We start from the raw sequence: 21,840 nt of genomic DNA, 5'->3' as shown, positions 1-21,840 counted from the left end.
CCTTCGAGGCTGCGAGGTGGAGGACTGAATGGAGCCCCCTGTCGAGGCTGTGCCGCTCCCCTCGGGTCCCAGTTGCCGTCAGCTGCGGGGCCACCGCCTCTCGTCTCCCCAAGTACGGGAGGGGGAGGGCCCGATGTCCACACCACCCCCGGGAAGATCCGATGTGCAAATTGCTGCCGTGGTCCGGTGGGCCGTCCTGGCGGCTTTGGTCGGGAGGTGGAAGTCGCTGGGAATCAGCCAGGCGCCCCGGCCGGCCGGCCGAGCTGGGGGGAGGCGCGCGCTCGGCCCGCTTGCCTACTTGCAGGTGAACACCTCGGTCCGCTCGCTGCACGTGTTGCATTTGACGAAGCAGCACCAGTGGAACTTGCAGTTGCATTGCCAGACCTTGGTGTACTGGTGCGTGTTGTAGCCGCGGCCGCAGCACATGGTGTCACAGCCGTCGGCGCCGGGCGACGTGCGGTTGCACAGGCGGCCCTGGGTGCCCACGCTGCCCGTGGAGGCGTCCTCCTCGCAGTAGTTGGGGGACTTCTCGATGTAGACCAGGTCCGTGTCCAGGGGCTTCTGGTAGCTGCGCAGCTGCTTGACCTTGAGGAAGGTCGGCTGGCGCAGGCGGCTGGCGCGCACTACCTCCACCTGCACGGCCGCGTTGTACTTCTCTTTGAGCAGGTGCCCGACCTCCCGGAACTTGGGCAGCGTGGTCCAGCACGTCTTGGTGGTGCACGAGCCCGACACCCCGTGACATTTGCATTCCAGTTTCATCCTTTCCTCGAGGACCTGGGAAGGGAGGGGAGAAGGAGAAGACGGGCCGGAGGTTAGAATGGTGGCCACCTCGGAAACGCGTCGGCTAAGAATCGCGGTGACCGCAATCCCAGAATGCCGCCTGCCCTGGGAAAGAGGAGGGCAGGGAAATCAGTGCTGGCTGGCTTCGCAGTCAGGACATTGAACTGAAGGCCCAGCCCCATCGCTAACTCACTACCTGGGTGACTGAGCAGGACATTCATTCCCGTCTCTGGGCCTGTACGATGTAGGTAGGGAAGGACATATTCTCTACGGTCCTACCCGACGACGTAGGACACAAAGAAGTAGGACGGACTTGGAAGATGCAGAAGAGACCTTCGGGCACAGATCACGGATTGTCAGAGCTAAGACCCCCGGGATTGGGAGACAGGGGACATCATATGGCATTGGCCAGAACAGACTAGGACAGCTGGGGGGTGCTCCTGAAGGCCAATCCCTGGCCCTCTCCTTGAGAGACTGACCCCTGAGGTCAGGCTGCCCCATCAAGTTCAGAGTTCAAGCCAGGATTCTCGATGCCTCCTCTCTGCCAATCCAGTCTGGGAATCCTTCCTCCCCCTCCCCCTGCCCCTGCCCCAACTTTCAAAGAGGTCAGCCGGGCTGGATAATCCCCAAACAACAGATAAGCCCCCAGTCATTTCTAGTTGGCTTAGGAGGGGTTGGTGTGCACATTCCAGCTTTGTCTTCATCGGCTGACTCACCCTCCTGTCTGCATTCAGAGCCAGGGCAGCTTAAGCACAATGGGGTTGCATTCCCCTAGCTGAGTTGGCCCCAAAGTGGGCTGGCCCTGGGTTCAAGAGCCCAGCTGGAGGGCACCCACTCTGGGAACAGGATGATGATGAGAATGACTGGAGATGAGCTACATGGGCAGTATGGCCCAGTGGCTAGAGAGAGAACTGAGGAAGCCCTGGGGTCAAGCCTTGCCTTGACACACCCTGGCTGGGTTACTCTCTGAGGGCCCCTGCATCTCTCCAAGACTCTGAATTGCAGAGCAGGTGTCGATCTGCTCTGGGATGTGGTGGGGAGGGCGCGTAAAATCACAGGGCTGGATGGTGGCGGCAGCTGTTGCTGCTGGACAGCTGGAAGGACTCCCAGAACAGACCCCTTGTTTTACCCATCAGGAAGGGTTAGGGTGAGGGCCATTGAGTGTCTAGAACACTCGTCATTCAGCGCCACCCTGGCACCCCCACGCCTCCTCGACCGAGAGAAGTCCTAAGGGTGATTAGGGAATGGGGGACCCAAAAGGCCCCTCATCAGAGACAGGATCTGAACTCGGGTCTCCTTCTTTCCAAGTCCCACAGTCTGGTATAGTCTGAGGGAAGGGGATCTAGAAGTGCCCTTGGGAATGTCGGAACCAGAAAGGCCTTTAGACCGAGGGATGTAAAGGTCAGAGCTGGGAAGGAACCCCGAGATTATCCAGTCCCATCGGCCCATTTGATAGCTGAGGTCCATGAAGCCAGTGATTTGTCCAGGGTTACCGATGGAGGCCGGGAGAAGGGGGATCCTCACTTGAACCCACAGGATCCTAGAAGCTGACATTTAAAGCTGGAAGAGACCTGTGAAATCATCTAGTTCAACCCCCTCATTGTGCAGATGAAGAAACTGAGGCCCAGAGCTATGTGTCCAAGGCCACATGGGCAGGAAGTAGCAGTCAGGATTGGAATGTGGGTCCAGCTCTCCCCACTGTCTTCTGCTTCTGCCTCTGACTCCCCGGAAAGTGTTCACGCCAGCCACTCACACTTTGGGCATTCTGGAATGAGCCTGGGATCAGGAGGCCTGGGTTGGGTCCCAGGTCTACTACGTACTGTCTGAGGCTCAGTTTCCTCGTGGTGACATGGGGATAATGAGCATTACATGACTTCCTTCAAAGGCCTGGTGGGGGAGAGCACCCTAGAAAGCTTAAACTCTGTCACCAGCGTCACTAGCATCAACAGCGCCATCTCCCCCAGTGTTCCCCCTCAGCATCCTCACCGCCAACGCCCTCAGCACCATCATCTCATCTCCAGAACAGCTGTCACCATTCTCCCCATTGTCCCCATCATCATCAGAAGCATTTCAAAATGGCTCCCATGGTCCCCATCACCATCTTTCCCCTCATCGCTACATCATCATCCCTACCACCATTACCTCCAGGACCCTCTCCACCACTGCCATCCTTCCTGTGGTCACTGTCACTGTCCTAGTGACAACCATTTCTACCACCATTACCTCCGGGACCCTCTCCACCACTGCCATCCCCACTATCAGGATCACCGAACCCTTGACATCTCAATTGGCTTTCAGCTCTTTCAATTGAGGCTCTCAACATCTGGTGGACCAGACCACAATGGCTGGCTACCTGACACCTTTCTCTTCCCCTTTCAAAGCTCCATTCAATTCAGCCCAAGGAGCATTTATTAAATGACCCTTGTGGGCTAGACACTGGGCAGGGAGTATGCAAAAGTTAAATGTCCAACACGCCTGCCCTCGATCAGCTTAAGGTCAGGATTTTAGAGAGTCTCTAGAGACAGCAGGGGAAGACTGATGTTTGCGGGGGTCTCGAGCCTGAGTTCTCTTCCTGGCCTCTCCAGGGACAATCACCTGGATCCTCAGTGCTCATTTGGAAAATGGAAATGAGAGCATTTATGGGGGGAGGGGGAGAGAGAAGCAGATATTGTGAGGACCCAGAAACACCTGAAAAGTGCTTTTTAGCTAGAGTAAAAGGAGGGATCCGAGGCCAGGCTCACCTGTTTGAGGCGGTGGGAGGAACACTGGATTTGAAGGGTTTGCTCAGCATAAAGAATGGATGTCTCTGGACCCTTTAAGCTCCAACAGTCTAGCCCACAGAGCCAGATAAGGAGCCCGGCGATTGTGCAGAGAGACAAAATCTCCCACAGTCCCCTGGCTGTGGGGCCACACAAAGGGAAGAACCCTGGGTCTGCCACCCAGTGCTTGGCTGATCGAAGGCAACCCCCTCCCTTCTACCTAAAGGACAAGGGGGTGACCTTAGATCTCTCCGAAGGGACTGCCAGCCGCCTCTCCCGTGAGCCTGTCATTCTGGCTCTTCACAATTTCCCTTTATCGGGGGCTCAGACGACCAGCATGACAACTGGGCTTCCCCTCTTCCTCCATTCCCAGAGCCAGCCCTGACCCCCGAGGTACTCATTTACCAAAATCGAACAGTTCCTGCCAAGCCCGAGGCCTGATTAAAGATGGAAAATCATTAGCTCCAGAAAAATTCCATTCATCATCCGCCAGGGCCTCTGGCTAACCTTGGTCAGCCCAGAGGCGGCTCTTCCACACGGGGAGGGCTCCTCTGCCCGGCCGCCTCTCCACTCGGTGTCCAGGGGCCACACTGAAGGCATGAAGAATTGGCCTTGGGAATGGAGAGGAAAGAGAAGCGAGGGGAGGCATAGGGGAAGGGCCCCCTGGACAGGTCCTTGTCTCCCCTCTAGAAGGGTGTCTCGGAAGAAAGACTAGTCTACAAAGGAAGAGCAGGAGAGGATCTCCTCTGAGTTTTTCACAGCTCAAAGGGATGGTGACCATGCCAGCAATGGTTTATAATGATCATAATAAACTTCTGAAGAGGTCTGGCAGGTTGTGGGAGGGAGCAAGCACTCCCCAGCCCAGGAGAGGGGGAGCCTGAGTCTGGCCTTTTTATTTTTGTCTCTGTAGCTTCAGGATATCTGATGCTTGGTACCTGTATGACCGCTTGCTTCATGTCCTTGGGCCTCAGTTTCCTCCGGTGTAAAATTAAGGTGTTGGGCTAAATGGCTTGTAAGGTCCCTGCCATCCATCTCTAGGGCATTGTTCTCTTTGGTGGGGCACTGAGCGTGGAGGTCAAGGCCAAAGACAAGGACATCCACCGGATCCCGGGCCATCACCGTCATCCTGGTGCTTGTCCTGCCACTGGATGACTGGAGGAGACAGTGAGGCTGGTGATTGTGCCTCACTTCCATCCAATTCATGTGCAAGTCGAGACATCATCCTCATGGATGTCATTGGTCCTCTTGGAAAATGAAGGATGACTGAGCTTGCACCTAAAACCCAGGCTCAACTTCCAGACCAAAGCAGCCTCTGCAGGATAGCCTGTGCCTTTGTCCCTTGTTCACTTTGTTTTTTTTGTTTTTTTTGGTGAAGCAATTGGGGTTAAGTGACTTGCCCAGGGTCACACAGCCAGTAATTGTTAAGTGTCTGAGGCCAGATTTGAACTCAGGTACTCCTGACTCCAGGGCCGGTGCTCTATCCACTGTGCCACCTAGCTTCCCCCTTGTTCACTTTGGAAAGACAGCAGAAGCAAGCTCCACCCCTGCCCCACTGAGACGTCTGAAACTGGTGAGCAGGGTAGAGTCCGTCAGGGTCAGGTGAGATAGGAGGCTGTGGGGACATCGGGAGAGATCAAACGCCTTCCAGATTCAGGGAGAGGCCAAAGCACATGGAGCTCCAAGCACAGCCAAGGGCATGTGGTGCCAACTGCAGTCTCAGAGAAAAGGGCACCAGAGAAGGCCCCAAGGGGTCCTGAGCTGGACTGTCTGGAGACTAGTGCTGTGTGACCTTGGGCAGCTTGTTTCCCCTCTCTGGACCTCAGTTTCCCCATTCTGTCATATGGAGATCATCATCCTAGCTTTGATGACTTGAGAGGACAAGGAGGGGTAAAGGTCCTGGTAGCTGTGGGTGGAGTGTGCCACTGCTGGGAGGGGCCTCAAGACAGAGAAACTTAGGAGAGGCAGAACGAGGAGTGCCCTTTTAGACACTGCCCAGGTGTGAAGTCCTCTGACTTGACTGCCCGTGTTTGTGAGGAGGGCTTTCTCTCTCTGTCTGTCTGTCTTTCCCAATGGACATGAAGTGAGGAGATGAGAGTAAGATGAAATAGATTTTTTTGTTATTGCAAAAATTTTGAATTAACTTTTAAAAAGAATGTCAGGGCTGGGAAGATTTTCAAGTTCACTTAGTATAGTGGTTCTTGATGTGGAGTCTCCTGATAGATTCCAGGGGGGGGGGTCTGTGAATTTGGATAAAAAAATGGCACCTTTATTTTCACTAATATTTGGTGTCCTTTGTAATCATATGGAATTTATTTGTTTGTTGGTGAGGCAATTGGGGTTAAGTGACTTGCCCAGGGTCATGCAGCTAGTGTTACGTATCTGAGGCCGGATTTGAACTCAGGTCCTCCTAAATTCAGGCCGGTGCTCTATCCACTGTGCCACCTAGCTGCCCCTATGGATTTTATTTTTTGCTGTGACAGACATGATTCTGAGAAAGTCCATAGGCTCCACTCAGTGGCCCAGGGGGTCCATGGAATGAATACAGTAAGAACTCCTGCTCCAGCTCAAACTACTCAGGAGATCAAGAGAAGTTTCTCATGGGATGCTTGTGAAAGTCCTGAGTGGAATCTCCCCTGGGACATTTTCTAGCTGTGTGATCCTAGGCAAGTCACTTGACCTCTCTCAGGATGGGTTTTGCCACCTGTTGTACCCTATGTGAGAGTAGGATAGAAGAGTGACATGATTTGCAAACTTGTAAGTTCACACCAAAGTTAGCTGTTATCATTTGTGGAGATGAGCAGGATAGGGCAGGAAAAGAGGCTTGGGGCCAGTGCCTTTGTAGTGAATTGGCAGGGGCCCATTTTTCCTGGGGAAATGTCCATTGTGGGGCCGGATGATAATAACCCCAGCCAACAGGGGCCAAACAGGTCCTGTCCCGAAGAGCGAGCGAGCTGGCCGACTGGTCACATCGAGCTTGGAGGGGGTAGCTGGTGGGCTTTGCAGACTCATCCCTGGAGCCTCCCACAACCCTGGCAAGTGGGGCCAAAGTGAGCAAACTGAGGGGCTGAGAAGTGACTTGCCAGGGTCACATCACTAGTAAGTGGCTAGGGTGAGATTTGAACTCAAGTCTTCAGTGTCCTCTCTGGGATGCCAGCTGCCTTGAGCACATGCCAGGCCTACAATGCCTATCACCCTTAATGCCTCACAACAGACCTCCAAAGGTCTACCCAATTTATAAGTGAGCAAACTGAGGCTTGGAGAGGGGCGGCCATGCATCAAGACTATGAGCTCTTCAGGGGCAGGGGCTGTCTGTTGCCTTTCTTTGCCTCCCCTAGGGCTGAGTGCGGTGCCTGGCACACAGCAGACACTGTATATTGGCTGACAGCGAGCTGGTGCAAGGACGACGAGATGCCTGTTCTGTTCTGGCTACAGCATCCTTGTCAGAGGTGAGAGGGATAGCTCTGAGCTTCCACCAGCCCAAGGTCATGCAGGATTTTCATGGCAGAACTTAAACTGGAACCTGAGTCCCTGTGTCCAGGATCTGTGTGATGGGCCCCATAAACCCCTGCTGGTTTTGTCTATCCGTGCTCCAAGAGGACCATGACATCGGGAGGTGACGTCATGGCTTACAGTCAACTGGATTTAAGGGAGGGGGCGCTATTCAAGGTCAACCTCAAGCTCTCCTCTGGAACCATCTGGGTCCAGTGGCAAGATATCTATCAGGAAGACTGGAGATGGACCCGGATGTTTGATTGTGGTTAAGTGACTTGTAAAATGTCTGAGGTGAAATTTGAACTCAGGTCCTCCCAACTTCAGGGCTATTGCTCTATTCATGGTGCCCCCGCTACATGTAAAGGGAAACCATAGAGAGCCCCCAGGAAAGCCCAGTCCACAAGGATGGAGACTGCCCAGAACAGTCCTGACCAACCACAGGCTGTGGAGGAGAGAGGCGCCACCACATAAGGTCTCCCAGCCTCTTGTCCTCAAAGACGCAGTGCCAAGCACAACTCTGCCTCTAGCTCCGTCCTCTCCAATGCCAAGCCTCGAGGGCCCAAGGCTGCAGAAACACTCCCTGGCTAGTGCCTCTTTGGAGGCCACTTTGACCACAGTGGGCGCCGGGGCAGCATGCCTGGCAGACACCAACACAGATGTAAGGATTCAGCTTTGAGGAGTCAGCCTGGGCTCCCTACCTGACCCAGCAGCATCCTCATGCTGCTTGTTCCAAGAACCCCAGCCAGTGGGGATGGCAGGAGTGCTCGAGGCCAGCTCAGCCCCAGGGCTAAGCATGCCTAGAACAGAGAATGGTAGAGCTCAGAAGGACTCTGGAACAGAGGACAGAGAACATCAGAACCCCAACAGCAGAGGCAGACCCGGAAGGGGCCTAACAATGATGATGGTGAGAGAAGTCAGGGTGTGAGGCTGAACCTCCCTTCTGGTCTTCCTGATTCTGGGTCCTGAGCGAGACTCAGAGATCAGATGGCCCCAGCACCATATTTTCCAGATGAAGAAGCTATAAAACTGAATACTCTCCCTCTTCAAGGGAGCAGACTTGGCCATTTGTCACACAGCTCCTGGCCTTAGCTACCCTCTGAGACTATTGTGAGGTTCCTGTGAGAGCCTGCATTGAAAAGTGGCACAGTCAGCACTATGCCTGAATGAGGAGCTCTTGTCACTGTCACTGTCGTGGGCATGGAAGCTCCTGGCTCACAGGAAAACTCAGCATGGTTCTCTGGGTTTAGGATTGTAAACTGAGGACAAAGATGCCCCTTTAGTCTGTGAGCCATCTGGAAGCCCCCATGTGGCCACACTGAGTCAGCCTAGTGTGGGGAAAAAAGCACTAGACTGAAAGTTAGATGACCTGAATTGGGATCCCAGTTCTGCCACTTCCTGGCCATGTGACCTTGGGCAAGTCACTTGATTTGTGGGCCTCAATTTCCTCCCCTCTAAAGGAAGAGGATCCCTTCCCCCTCCAAATTAAGAGAGGCCTGAGATTTATTACCTGGGCCTCAGTTTCCTTCTCTGTAAAAGGAGGGATTGTACTGATGAACTCTGAGTCTCTCCCAGCTCTGACATTTTCTGTTCTAAAGTTTCCACCATTTTGTGTCCTCAGGCTCCAGATCAGGCCATGTGAGTCTTCAGTGACTCTAGCTCCGGGGCTGTGGTCAGGACTGGTTTGGACAAATCCTGAAGTGCTGGAAAACTGAGCTTCAGTTTCCTTATCTGTAACATGGTATAGATCAGATCTCTACCTGGGGCAAGCCCCCAGTCTGGCCCAGGGTGCTCTCGGCCCCTGGGAGCACCCTACAGAAATGAGGCTGCTGAAGGGGGGAGCCCTGTCCTCCAGGAAGGCGGCTGGAAGGCGGGCGCTCTGATCGCTATCTGCTGCCACTGACTCAGCCTTCTGGCCGACTTCCGGCTCAGTTTCTCCACTTTGCTTTCTTTTCATCAATCTCATGCCTAGAAATGAATGAATGCCTACTCTCTGTGCCTCTGTCTCTGCCCCTCTCTATCTCTCTCTCTCCTCTCTGTCTCTGTCTTTCTGTCTCTCCCTCCTTTTTTCTCTCTCTCTCCCTCCCCCTCCTCCCTCTCTCTGTCTCTCTGTCTCTCTGTCTCTCTGTCTCTGTGTCTCTCCTCTCTGTCTGTTTCTCTGTCTCTCCCTCCTTTTCTCTCTGTCTCTCCCTCCCCCTCCTCTCTCTCTCCCTCCCCCTCCTCTCTCTCTCTCTCTCTCTCTCTCTCTCTCTCTCTCTCTCTCTCTCTCTCTCTCTCTCTCTCTCTCTCTCTCTCTCTCTCCAGATCCACATTACTAGTAAGCAGGAAACCCAGCAGATGAAAGTGATTGGGCGGCCCTGGGCCCAACCAGGAGCCCAGCCTGGCCGCGCTTGGGTGAGTAGCTTGGCCAAGAGTCTCCCCATGCAGTGATCACAGGCTCCAAGAATGTCCAGTGCTTTTCCCCTTAGCTTTCTGACAGTGGCGCCTGCCTGAGCCTGGGGCTGCTCCGGAGCAAGAAGCTCCAGATTCCTTTTAGTCACAGAGCAGTTACCCAGTGGCCCTTCCCCTCTCTGGGGCTCAGTTCCCTCATCTGTAAAAGGAAGGCCTTGGACTCCCTCAGTGGCCCCCTCACCTAGAATTCTATGATGCAAAGCACTTTTATTCACCTTGACCAGCTTCTATTAATTGCCTGACTTAGTGGAGACAGAGTTTGCCTTGGAGTCAGAGAGCCAGCCAATGAACATTTATTAGCCGCTTACTGTGTGCTCGGCACTGTGCTAATACAACAAGAGGCAAAAGACAGTCCCTGCCCTCCAGGACCGCCCGGTCACACCATGAACAGTTAGCCTAGCTTCCTTGTCAGAGACAGGGTGCCCCGAGAAGCTAAAGGGGAAGTGACTGGACCAGGAGCCTCCCCCTGCTAGATGTAGGCCCAACAGGGACTTGGGGAAATACCAGGTACCCCGCAAAATCAGCGGGAGCTCATTTAAGCCAGGAGCAAACATTTGTAGCTGGAAAGTCCCTCAGAGGCAGCTGGGGGTGCCACAGAACCCAGGGCACTAGACCTGCAGGTAGGAAGTCCTGAGTTCAAATGTGACCTCAGGTACTCACTAGGTGAGTGACCCTGGGCAAGTCACTTCTCCTCTGTCTGCCTCAGTTTCCTCAACTGTAAGATGGAGAGAATAATAACACCTCCCTTACAGGGTTGTTAAAAGGATCAAGTGAGATAGTTTTAAAAATGCTTAGCACAGCATGTAGCACACCATGGAGGATCTTCCCCTGCCCTTCCTCTTTCAAGAGGCTGAATCTGGGGAGAGCAGATGAAGGAACAGAGGCCCCCACAGTTAGGCTCCAGCAGAGCTGGGTTATCAAGGCAGGCCCTCCCCAGGCTAGGGAATGGGGGGGAAGGAAGGTGCTGCCCCCCACAGGCTAGGCATGGCTCACAAGGGAGAGGAATGGGCCCACCTGAGTAGACATTCGGCGCAGCCCATTGATGGCCAAACCATGGTGCCCCATGCCCAGGTTTGGAGCGGGATGGTACTGCCCTCAAGGAGCCGAGAGGAAAAGCATTTCCCCAGCGGCTCAGCTTCACAGTCTTCCCTGATAGCGATGGCAGAGAGGGAGGGGCAGGTAGAGCGCCAATTTCAAGGAGGTGACCTTTGGGTGGGACATTGAAGAAACTGAACAGGCCAGGGAGGGAGCACCCTGGGAACAGTGGAAGCAAAGGCAGGGAGGTGTGTGCTGTCGGGCATGGCTTCTGTATCGTCCAGGTCGTGGGGGAGCTGATGAGGGCCTAGCTCTGGTTCCCTGGCTTCATGGCATGAGAGAAGACAGCCCCCCACCCCCCAAATCCAGGGCCGGTGCTTTATCCACTGCACCACCTCATTTTAGAGATGAGACGATGAGGCCCAGGCAAGGGAAGGTCCTGGACAATCCATTGGGATCTTAGGGAATGGGACAATGTCTACTTGAATCCTTTCCTTCTTGGCCTAGAACAACTTCTCAGTACCCACCAGGCCCAAGGTGGCCAGAGGTAAATCTGAGGTCAGATAGAGCTGCTTGTCCTAGGTCTGAGAACCCCGCCCCAACCTTAGGGAAATCACCTTCCTTCTCTTGGGCTTTGGTTTCTCAGTCTGTTGAGTGAGGGGTTGGTGAGAACATCGCTAAAGCCCTTCTCCACTCTGGGACTCCCCAGTTCTGACTCTGCAATTGGATCTCCCCAGCACTGGGGAGTTGGAAATTTGGCCTCAGTCTTTCTTGGCCATGCAGGGCTAAGCCGCCCGAGCCCCTTTCCCAGCAGGGCCCCCCAGATCTGTGTCTCTACCCCACTGCCTCCCACTCTGGAAGGCAGCTGACCAATTTGTAGAACAGAGCAAGCCTTCCTATGACTCAATTCACCCCTGGGGAGCAGAGCTGCTTCTGCCTCTACTGGGAAGTCTTGACTGGACTGGGCTGCCCTGTTTGAAGGTGTACATAGAAGGGGGGACAAGAGCCCATCCCCTCTGAGGACAGCTGAGCCTTCAGAAGGCCCACATGGACAAACACGTTGACAGCAGCTCTTGCTGTGGAGGCCAAGAACTGGGCAGTAGAGGGGCGCCCACCAGTGGGTGTGGGCTAACCAGTTATGCATCAGGACATGACAGAATGCTGGTGTGCACCAAGAAATGGCCACACGGGGGTGGGGGGGGCGGTTCAGAGGAACCTCGGGTTAATAGGAGACAGTGCCCAGGGAGATGAGCAGCGTGAGGAAGCAGCGTGTCCAGTAACAACAGATGTACACAGTAACCCAACAACATACACAAGAACAGCAGTGTTACAAAGATCGACAACTGAGAGACTTAGGAACTGACACAATGCCCCACCCCAGTTCTGGAGGCCCCACCAGGGCAGCTGGGAGCACAGGGAAATGCTAGACCCAGGGCACACAACGAAGTGGCTATTTTTGGATACAGCCAATGGGGAAATTGGTTTTTCTTGACTTTGGATATTTTTACTAGTTTTTTCCCCCCTCAATTGGGGTGGGGAGAGGTAGGAGAAAATGGATACTTGTTAATTAACAAAATAATCAACTTCAATTAAAAAGGAAAGCAAGGTAGCAAGGGCAGATTGAAGGCTGGCTGTTGGCTTGGAACAGAGCTTAGGACTCATGCCATAGACACACATACTGGAGGCCCACAGGAGTCTTTAGCACTACCCTGGTCTAACTCAGCAGGCATGGAGGAAGCCCCCTCATTGGGCCCACTCCACATGAGTGGAGCTGGGGATAGAAAACCAAAACTCATAGTAAGACATGGTCTTCTGCTGGGGAGGGGGAAGAGGTGAGGAGCTGGGCTGTCAGGCCTGGTCGATGCTGGGAAATCCAACAAGCAGCTGCTCTGCTCCCCACATGGCTGAGCAGCCACGGAGACACAGGAGCATTAAGGAACCACAGACATCCTCCCAACAGCCCTTCAAGGAAGGCAGACAAACACAACTGTGCCCATTTTATAGACGAGAAGACTGGGAGCTTCCTAGAGAGGACACAGGATCTATAGGCATCAATTTAGTACCGGAACTTTCCGATGAGAAGCTGGAGGCTCAGGGTGGCTTAGCAGAGGTTTTACTGCAAGTCCTCCCTTGGGCCCAGGCTACACAAGTCAGCCACAAAGCCGGACCCCGGGCCCTCGTCTCCTGACTCCCATGTCCTCTCTATCCCTCAGATCAGGCACCTTCTGTCTCCAGAAATGCTCCCCAATGACAGCTGTTAGTGCATCCTCCCACCCACTTAATCTCATGGCATGGAGGGGAGATGATCTGTGAAATCAATGAGCTAAGAAAATTCAGAGCGGGGAGGGACCTCAGAACAAGGGAAATCAGGGTGGAAGAAGCCTCAGATCAGGGGATGTCAGAGCTGGGAGGGACCTCAGAACAGGGGATGTCAGAGCTGGAGGGACCTTAGAACAGGGGATGTCAGAGCTGGGAGGGACCTTAGAACAGGGGATGTCAGAGCTGGAGGGGCCTTAGAACAGGGGATGTCAGATGTGGAGGGACCTCAGAACCTGAGAAGATGAAGAGATAGAGCTGGGAGGGACCTTAGAACAAGGGAAATCAGGGTGGAAGAGGCCTTAGAATAGGGGATGTCAGATATGGAGGGACCTCAGAACAGGGGATATCAGAGCTGGAGAGGCCTTAGAACCTGAGTATATGAAGAGATAGAGCTGGATGGGACCTTGGGGCTCATCTGGTCCAACCTCCCTCATTTTACAGAGAAGAAAACTGAGGACCACAGAGGGGGCGGTGGCTCTGCCAGGTCCTAGCCATGAGCAGCAGAGCCCAGATCAGAGCCCACGTCTCTTGGGGCAGAGCTCTGGGGTCTTCCAAGCCAAGCTTCCTCCTGTCCTAGGCTATCTGCCATCAGTGACTAAGAGGCAGGCGGGCATGCAGACAACATCTGGGGGCATGGAAGCCATCCGTCCCCTGGGAGCCTTCTGGGGACACGGGCTGGGAAAGTGGGGCTGTGCCAGGCTTTCTGTCACTGTCTCAGAACCAGCTCATTCCTCTCGTTTCGCAGTCATCCCAGGGTCTGGATCTCAGGCTAGAGTACAAGAGAGCCTTCCCTGGGGGAGGGCTGACCTGCATTCTGGGCAGTCCCCAAGAAGCAGGCGGCATCCCTAGGAGAGGAAGGAGAATGCAAAGGCAGCCTTGCCAGGCCACTCAAAGGAGCTGGCAGTTGAGCCTGGAATAAGGTGGGGCATGCTAGTATTGGAAAGGCATGGGCAGGCCCACTGGCTCTCCCAGGGATGGGGAGCACAGAACCAGGAGGCAGAACCTGTGGCGGGAGCCACAGGAAGCAGCCTGGCTCCCAGGAAAGCCAGGAACCTCTGGGTCCTAGTGACAGGGGGCATGAGCCAGAGCAATGGGGGAATGACTCACACATGAGCATGTCCCTGGTGTTCACTCCTGCCCCTGCCATCCTTCAAAAATCTGCCCTGACTTGAAGCTGCTCCATCCCCCTCCAATGTGCCACAGTGAGATGCTGGGGGCTCCAGCAGGGATTGGAGGATGCTGCACACTGACAATGCTGACAAGAGCCTGCCTGGGGGGGTGCTCTGAGCAATAGTAAGCACCTTTCATACAGTCTCACTGGAGCTTCCCAGAGGGAGGAACTCCAGCTATCATTGTCCCCATTCTAGAGATAAGAACTGGGGATCATGGGACTCATGCCGCAGGGAAGATGACCAGGCTGGTCTTTCTGGCTCCAAGGCCAGCACCGCAGGGCCCCCACCAATATGCCATGTCCAGGAGCTTTGTTGGCCCAGCTAGTCCGGGAGCTTGTCAAGGGGAAAGGCTTCTGGCTCCTTTTTCAGCTGGGGTGGGGTTGCTCCTCTTGCATGGAGCTTGGTTTGAGCCCAGCTCTGCTACTACCCTGTTGTAGGACCACAGACAAGTCAATTCCTTTCCATAAAATGGGAGGATTAAAGGAGATCTAGTCCCAGGGCCTTCCCAGCTCTGGCATTCTGTGGGGTTCCTGCTCTCATTATTGCCAGAATCACAGCTAAGACTGCCTGTGCTTAATGCATGCTTGTAGAGCCTCCATTGCCAGCATCTGGTGACAGTAAGAGCCCTGTGGGCTGGGACGGTTTGGAGCGACTAGCCCCAGGCCTCCCGGGAGGCTCACCTTTCTTCCGGCCTCATTGTTATGCAGGTTCATGAGCCTCCTGGCATTCTTCTTGATCTCCCGGGCATCGACGAAGCGCCTGGAGAACTCGATGCCGTAGCGGACGTCGGCCGAGCAGCCGCCCCATTTCCAACCCTCCTCCTGGTTGTAGTAGCCCTGCTTCTCTCTGTCGCAGCCGCAGTTGCTCAGGTTGCCCTGGCTGCAGGCCGCGGTGACCGCATGGGCAACGCCGGCGGCCGTGATGGCGTAGGTGAAGGCAGCTTCCCGGCTCCCTGCGAGGAAGAGGAAGAAAGGGATGAGCTGGGCCACTAGCCCTGACGCCCGGGCCTTGGCCGTGGGCCAGCTCAGAACCCTCCCCTTCAGGGTCTAGCCCTGCCTCTACTGGGGAGACCTGGAACCTGAACCATCAAATGAAGGGTTTAGCACCAGACGACTTCTGAGCCCCTTCCCCCATGAGCCCTTGGGAGGATCCTCCCAGCTGGCCATCCTGCGCTTTTTACTCCCAGCTCACTTCCAGCCTAGACGTTCTGGATTCTGTGACTTGACTGCTCTCTCTGCACATAGATTAAGTCATGTGCTGTGCTCCAAGGCTTCCCCTTCTCATCACCCCTCCCGGCTTTCCTGTCCCCCTCCAGGGCCCAGCTGGAATCCTCCCATGGGCAGGAAGCCTTTCCCTCCATCCCTACCTCCTGGGAGGTGGGTGCTGTCATTATTCCCATTTTACTGATAAGGACACCAAGGCAAATAGAGGCTAAGCGACTTGCCCAGGGTCACAGAGCCAATGAGTGTTTGCTGCAAGATTTGAACTTCAGTCTTCCTGACTCCAGGCCCACTGAGCCACCTAGCGTCTCCTCTATCCAATTAGCTGTCTATGCAATTGACCAATCAACGTTTATTAAGCACCTGCTATATGCCAGGCACTGTGTGAAGTGTTAAGGGTACACAGAGAGGCAACAAACAGTCCCAGCTCTCAAAGAGCTCACACTTGAATGGGGGAGACAAGCTGCAAACAAATGTGCCCAAAGTATGCTCCACACAGGATTAGTAGGAGATGGTAAACAGAGAGGAGGGACTAAGAGGGGCTGAGGAAGGCTTCCTGGAGCCCTGATTTTGGTTGGGACTCCAAGGAAGCCTGGGAGGGTCAGTAGTGGGAGCAGAGGAGGGTGAGCATTGCGGGGGGAGAGGGGTAGAGAGCATGCCCAGAGTTGGGAGATGAAGGGGCTTGTTTGGGGGACAGCCGTGCAGGTGAGGGAGGGGTGAGAAGCCTGCAAAGGTAGGTGGAGCTGGGCTCCAGAAGGCCTTGAACGCCAAGCAGAGCATTTAATGTTTGACCCTGGAGGCCCCAGGAACCACTGGAGTACGTGGACATAGCCAGCTATGATACGAAGATGACTAGAAAATGATGGGCAGAGGGCTTGGCACAAGTCCTGACACACAGGAGGAGATTAATAAATGTTTATTGACTGACTGGCTGACTGACCAACACCTAGGCCCTTCCCACCGTCTTGCTGCCAGGTCCTCTCCCTTGGTGACCAGCCCCCTTCTCATCCCCAGCCCACGGCCTCACAGGACAGCAGAGCCGGGGTAGAGCTCGGTTCGATTTTCCCATCACCCTTCATTTCTCATTCAGATTCTCACAGCAGCACAGAGCCAAAGTCGGAAGGGCCTGATGCACCATCGTGGCCAACCACAGATAAGGAAACTGAGGGAAACAGAAGTTAAGGGACTTGCCAAGGCTCCCGCAGCTCCGAGGGCTTCCTCACATCCCATCTTTCCTCTGCTCTCCCTTTCCAAACTTCCCTATTCCTGGTGAGCTAATTACATCCTCCTCCCACTCCCTCAGACTCCCAGCCCAGGAGACAGCCTGGACTCCTCACCGTCTCTCATCCCTACATCCAAGCTGTGGCCGAGACCTCTTTGTTTCCCCTTCATGACACGCTCCCTCCTCTCCTCTGAAAGTTCCCACCCTGGTACCGACCCTCATTACCTCAGGCCTCCACCAGGGCTGCAGCTGCTGGGGGGGGGTCTGCTTGCTTCTATCCCCCCCACTAAAGGTCCCCTTCCATTCAGCCACCAAAGGGATCATCTTAAAGAAAAGGTCTGACCCTGTCACTGTGCCCCCTCGATAAACTCTAGCGGCCTTCAGGAGAAAACACAAAATGCTCTGCTTGGGAGCCAGGAAATATCCAGCTGAGGTTCCTGTCTTTGTGGAGTCATGGGATCAGAGGCTTGAGAAGTAGAAGGGACCTCGGGCTTTTCTGGAGCAACCCCCTCATTGTGCAGACAAGGAAACCGAGGCCCCAGGCGAGGAAGGGCTTCGTTCCAGATCACAGCGTTGGGGAGCAGTGGGCAATGGTCACAGGAGCCCAAACAGAAAACACACAGACACACACAGACACATACATGTATCTATGCATGTGTGTATGTATGGGTGTGTATGTTTATATGTAATATGGTGGAAACAGAGAGAGAGCATGGATGGGGGGGGCGGGCACCTGCCTCCAAACCAGGCCATGGTGTCCGCAGGGGAAGATGATCCAAATTGAATTTCATTTCATTTAATTGATGTGGGACCACCAGGCCAGCAGAGCTGTAAGTTATTCCTGGGAGAAACAGTCCACAAAGTCAAGGTGGTGAAGACTAGTGGTTACACCAGAGCCCTGGGCCGAGTTTGATTTCCACCTCAGGTCTGCATGATCTCTGTGAGCCTCACTCTTTCTTTTTGTGGATTAGATGGTCTGTCCAGCATCACCTACCTCTGCCATCCCCTGTTCTCAGGCCTCTCTCAGCTCTGATGTTCTATGCTCTAAGGGCCTTTTTATCCTTAGATCCTATGCTTCTCCTAGCTCGTCCTCACAGTAGCCCCCTTTAGGAATTAGGGCCTCCGTGTACCCCAGCACAATTTGGAGACTGTGCCCTTTGACTGGCCTTAAGGCTTTCAGGAATCAGGATGGGTAGATCATGGAATCTCACACTGGGAAATGTGAGGGACCTGGGAAGTGGTCAAGTGCTACACCCTGGAATTTCCAGATGAGAAAACACAGGGCTGGTCACCCAGGCTGTAAGTGGCAGAGGCAAGACTTGAACTTGGGTCCCTCGACCCCTAATGCAGTGGGTCCTCACTCCCGGATGCTCGCCCCAGTCAGACCATCCTCATGACCTCCACACAAAGCATTCTCACACCTGGGTTCTCACAGATTCCTCACAAGAATCAGGGGGAAAGCTGGAAATGTCCTGTCAGGGGAAGGGGTTCGAGTCCTGGCTGTTTGACTTGGAGCACCTCTGTCTCTGAGCTCTGAGGCCTCAGTTTCCTCCTCTGTCAACAGAAGTGATTAGACTAGACCATCTCTGAGGTTCCTGCCCATTCTAACCCTCCATGCCCTGAGTGTTTCCTGTAGACACAAGGGATGGGTGAAGGTGAATAACAAAGAGCTCGTGGGCCCATAGGACCCATAGTGAGTGTGAGACCATCTGAAGGGGAGCAACTTGCCACAGGTCACTTGGCTCATCGGGCTTGGGGTTGAGACCAGCGGGTCTGTGACCCTGAAAATGCCTGACTCCTAATGGAGATGTAGCATTTCCCGAGGGCCCTGCCTGTCTCCTGGCCCCCCCCCTGCTAAATTCTGATTTCTCCCTGGGGGGCGCCAGGCCAGGCCCCTCCCCTCTGGCGGGCATGAGGAGCTGGGGCTGAATGAGGAGGCCGGGAACCTTCCCTGCTTCCCCACTGCGGCCTCTGAGCCCAAGGCCCCCTCTTCTTGTTGGGCAGGTTTGGGTGGATGGTATTCGTTCTCCTCATTCCAATGGCATCTCCCCAGGCCCTAAGGTACAAGCTTAATGTGAACTCAATTCGGGCCCTGTGGAAGTAGTGCCCAGGCCATGGTCAGCTGCACCCCCCAGGCCCCGCCCATCTGTCTGTCCATCCTTCTGGACTCTGAGGGTGGACGGGGCAGGGCCCTTGCCCTGCAGAGGGAGCCCCCTCAGGGATGCACTGCCTGATCTCTGGGAGAGGGAGACTGAGGGAAGGGGCCAAGGGCACAGAGAGTGAAAGCAGGACAGAGGTCAAGTAGACAGGAGCAGAACAAGAGCAGAAAGGAGGGGGAAGTGGAGAGGAGGGTAAGGAGGGGGAGAGATGTGGTGGAGAGCCCGTGGGCAGCTCTCTGCCCATTTCCCTTCCTCCTCTCCTAGGCACCCCCAGTCTGCTGCCTGAGGCCACAGGTCACTGACCTCTCTCCTGCCATCTCTAAGGAATTAATTGATGTGGGACCCATCCGGCCTTCTTTGCTGCCCCACGAAACCCAGCACTGGGCCCTGCACTTCACGGGTGGGCAGCCAATGGGCCAAGGGCCTGCACTCACCTCCTCCCTTCCAGAGCCAAAGCCAGGCCTCTAATGGAAGCTGCAGAGCCCAGGGAAAGACCCTGGGGCTGTCGTCCCTAAGAACTAGACTGAGGAGGCCCATCCGACAGGTGAGGAAACTGAGGTTCTAAGGGGTTACATGACTTGTCCAAAGTCACACGTGTCAGGGGCAGGATTTTGAACCCATAGCCTCTTATTCCAAAGCCAGGGAATCAGCTGAATCTCAGTGGATAGGGTGTTGGGCCGGGACTCGAGAAGACCTGCATTCCAAACCAGCCTAAAACACTGACGGTGTGACTCAGGGCGAATCACTGAGCCTCTGACTGCCTCAGTTTTCTCAACTGCAAAACAGATGTAATAATGTCATCTATAATTTGGGGAGCAGATGGGCTCATTTGTAAAGTGCTAGGATTTGCCCTCCCTCCCTCCTTCCTTCCTCTCTTCTTCCTCCCTCCCTCCCTCCTTCCTCCTTTCTTCCTCTCTTCCTCTTTTCCTTTCTTCATTCCCTCCTTCCCTCTCTCCCTTATTCCCACCTTCATTTCTTCCATCCCTCCTTTCTTCCCTCCCTCCCTCAGCTCCTTCCATTGCCAATCAGAGCAGATATGGAGGAGAGGGGCATACAAGCTTGGCCCCGAAGGATTCTAACAGCTCTGGAGGAGGAGGAGAACAAGGGGGTACCTTCATTGCCGGCTTCCCAAGGGTGTGCTACTTGGCTACATGAACAAAGACTTGGTGTCAGCTAATTAGTCTGAGCTTGTAAAGGAGAGAAGACTTACTCTGGGCCCTGAGCCTGCCCAATGAGCTGAGCCCATGGGAGCATCTAGCGGCCTCCGGATCCCTAGGGCTGGGTCTGACCTGTGCCTTGACTCCTGGGCTCCTGACCTCTTTGGCTTCATGGATTCCTTTATCTACCTGCCTGCCTTACCCAGTCCTTCACTCCCTGTCCTTCTGGGATCTCCAAGCACATTTTAAAAAATCACTTATTTATCAACAGCAGGGCCCTGTGCTCAATTCTGGGATAAAGAAAGAGACAAGATTTGTCCTGGAGGGTCTGAAAGTGACCCAAGGTATCGTGAGAGTGGGGAGGGGGAGGCATAGAAAGATGGATGGGGCGGGGGGGGCAGAGAAAGAGAGAAAGAGACAGGGAGAGAGAAAGGGAGAGGAAGATACAGAAAGATGGATGGGGAGACAAAGATGGATGGATGGCAATGGATGGAATATATACACATATATCCATAGAGATAGAGACAGAGCGCACAAAGGGAGGAGTCTTCAAGTTGGGGACTGGGAAGAGGCAGGTGGGCAGTGACAGCTGTCTGCACTCATTGGTCCCACCCTGGCAGGCTGTGGTGGGGAGATATTTTGTAATCCTCAGCCGACCACAGGCAGAAGAGTTACTACTACTACTACTACTACTACTACTTCTACTAAACTATGTTATGACTTTAACTTAACAACAAGTTTTCACCTCCACAACCTCCTTTGATCTGCACCAAAGCACCTCCATGATGTGATGTCATTGGCCATAGTCAGGAAGGCCCAAGTGCCAATCGAGTACCAATGGTAATGATAACAGTAAATGTTTGGATAATACTCATTCCCTGCTAAGCGCTTTACAAATATATTCTTGTTTCATCCTTGCTATGACCTGCAAGCTGTGTGCCATTACTATGCCATTTTACAGTTAAGGCAATGGAGGCAGACAGAGGCTAAGGGACTTGCCCAGGGTTGCAGAGCTAGTTAGTGTCTGAGACTGGATTGGAGTCCAGGGCTTCCTGACACCTGGCCCAGCACTCTACCCACTGGGCTACCCAGCTGCTCTGACACTTGCTACCTATGTGAGGGGGGCAGGTCACTGAACTGCTCTGAGCCTCCATTTCCCAACCTCTAAAATGGGGGGAGGGGGCTACTAAGGCCCCCCTCTGGCGGTTGTTCCCTGGCTCCAAGGAGATAACTCTACTAGGCTTTGAGCCCTAAAGAAATGGGAGAAATCCCTCTTCTCATTACTGGAAGCTCCTTAGAGCCGTCAGGGCAGGGAGTCCAGTTCACTTTGGTCTCTGCCCTGTGAGCACTAGGCCCACAGTGAATGCATGTTGGATGGGGTGGGAAAGGCCTGGATGGATGGAGAGTGGGCAGAGACTCCCAGCACAGCAGCTGAGCTGGCCAGCGGGAGGGCCTTGGGAGGGCCCTCCGAGAGCTGGCGGAAACTCTGCTTTTCCAGCTGTGGTTCCCACTGGTGCTGGAGGTTGGCCGCTCTGGGCCCCTCACCTTAGACGAGACAACCAAGGCACAGGGAAGGGGGGAGACCTAGCCTAGTTCACAGGGAGGGGCTTGACCCCTTGGCCCAGCCCCGGTCCCTGCCTTCCCTGTGCCCTAAGTGGATCCCAAGCAGTCTTTTTATAGTCCCATGGTGTCATGGAGATAGGGCACAAGTCCCTACAGGGAGCCGGGAGGAGGGCCTCTGGGCCAGCTGCCCTGATTAAGCTTGAGTCAGTGTCTCCAGCGTAAGCCCTTCTATTATGTGATTAGAAATAGGGGATCATAAAAAGTCACACCACGTTCAAACATGCCAGGCCTCCTGTCAGCTCCCAAGTCATTTGTTTTTAATTAGTTGGGTGCTTTCAAACCACACCAGCAATGGGGAGCTCCAGGGATCCTGGGCCCACAGAATGTTAGGGCTGGGAGGAGCCTTAGCACAGGGAATTTCAGGGCTGGGAGGGACTTCAGAACAGGGGATGTCAGAGCTGGGAGGGGCCTTAGAACAGGGGGTGTCAGAGCTGGGAGGAGCCTTAGAACAGGG

At 54.5% G+C, this 21,840-nt stretch overlaps 1 protein-coding gene across 2 annotated transcripts in view; it reads right to left on the bottom strand.

The window, feature by feature from the left end:
- Positions 1–289: 289 nt before the first annotated feature.
- WNT7B (Wnt family member 7B) overlaps positions 290–21,840 on the bottom strand; it is a 94,462-nt gene continuing 72,911 nt past the window's right edge. For both annotated transcript variants that reach the window (XM_043968339.1, XM_043968338.1), the window contains exons 3-4: positions 14,686–14,957; positions 290–774 (exon numbers count right to left, since the gene is read on the bottom strand). In XM_043968339.1, coding sequence (XP_043824274.1) covers positions 295–774; positions 14,686–14,957 — 752 coding nt within the window. In that variant the 3' untranslated portion in view covers positions 290–294. The remainder of the gene's footprint in view (positions 775–14,685; positions 14,958–21,840) is intronic.

The sequence above is a fragment of the Dromiciops gliroides genome, chromosome 5, assembly GCF_019393635.1.
Source record: "Dromiciops gliroides isolate mDroGli1 chromosome 5, mDroGli1.pri, whole genome shotgun sequence".
NCBI classification, from domain to species: domain Eukaryota; kingdom Metazoa; phylum Chordata; class Mammalia; order Microbiotheria; family Microbiotheriidae; genus Dromiciops; species Dromiciops gliroides.
Note: the sequence above shows the minus strand (reverse complement) of the source record. Positions and strands in the feature narration are given on the sequence as shown.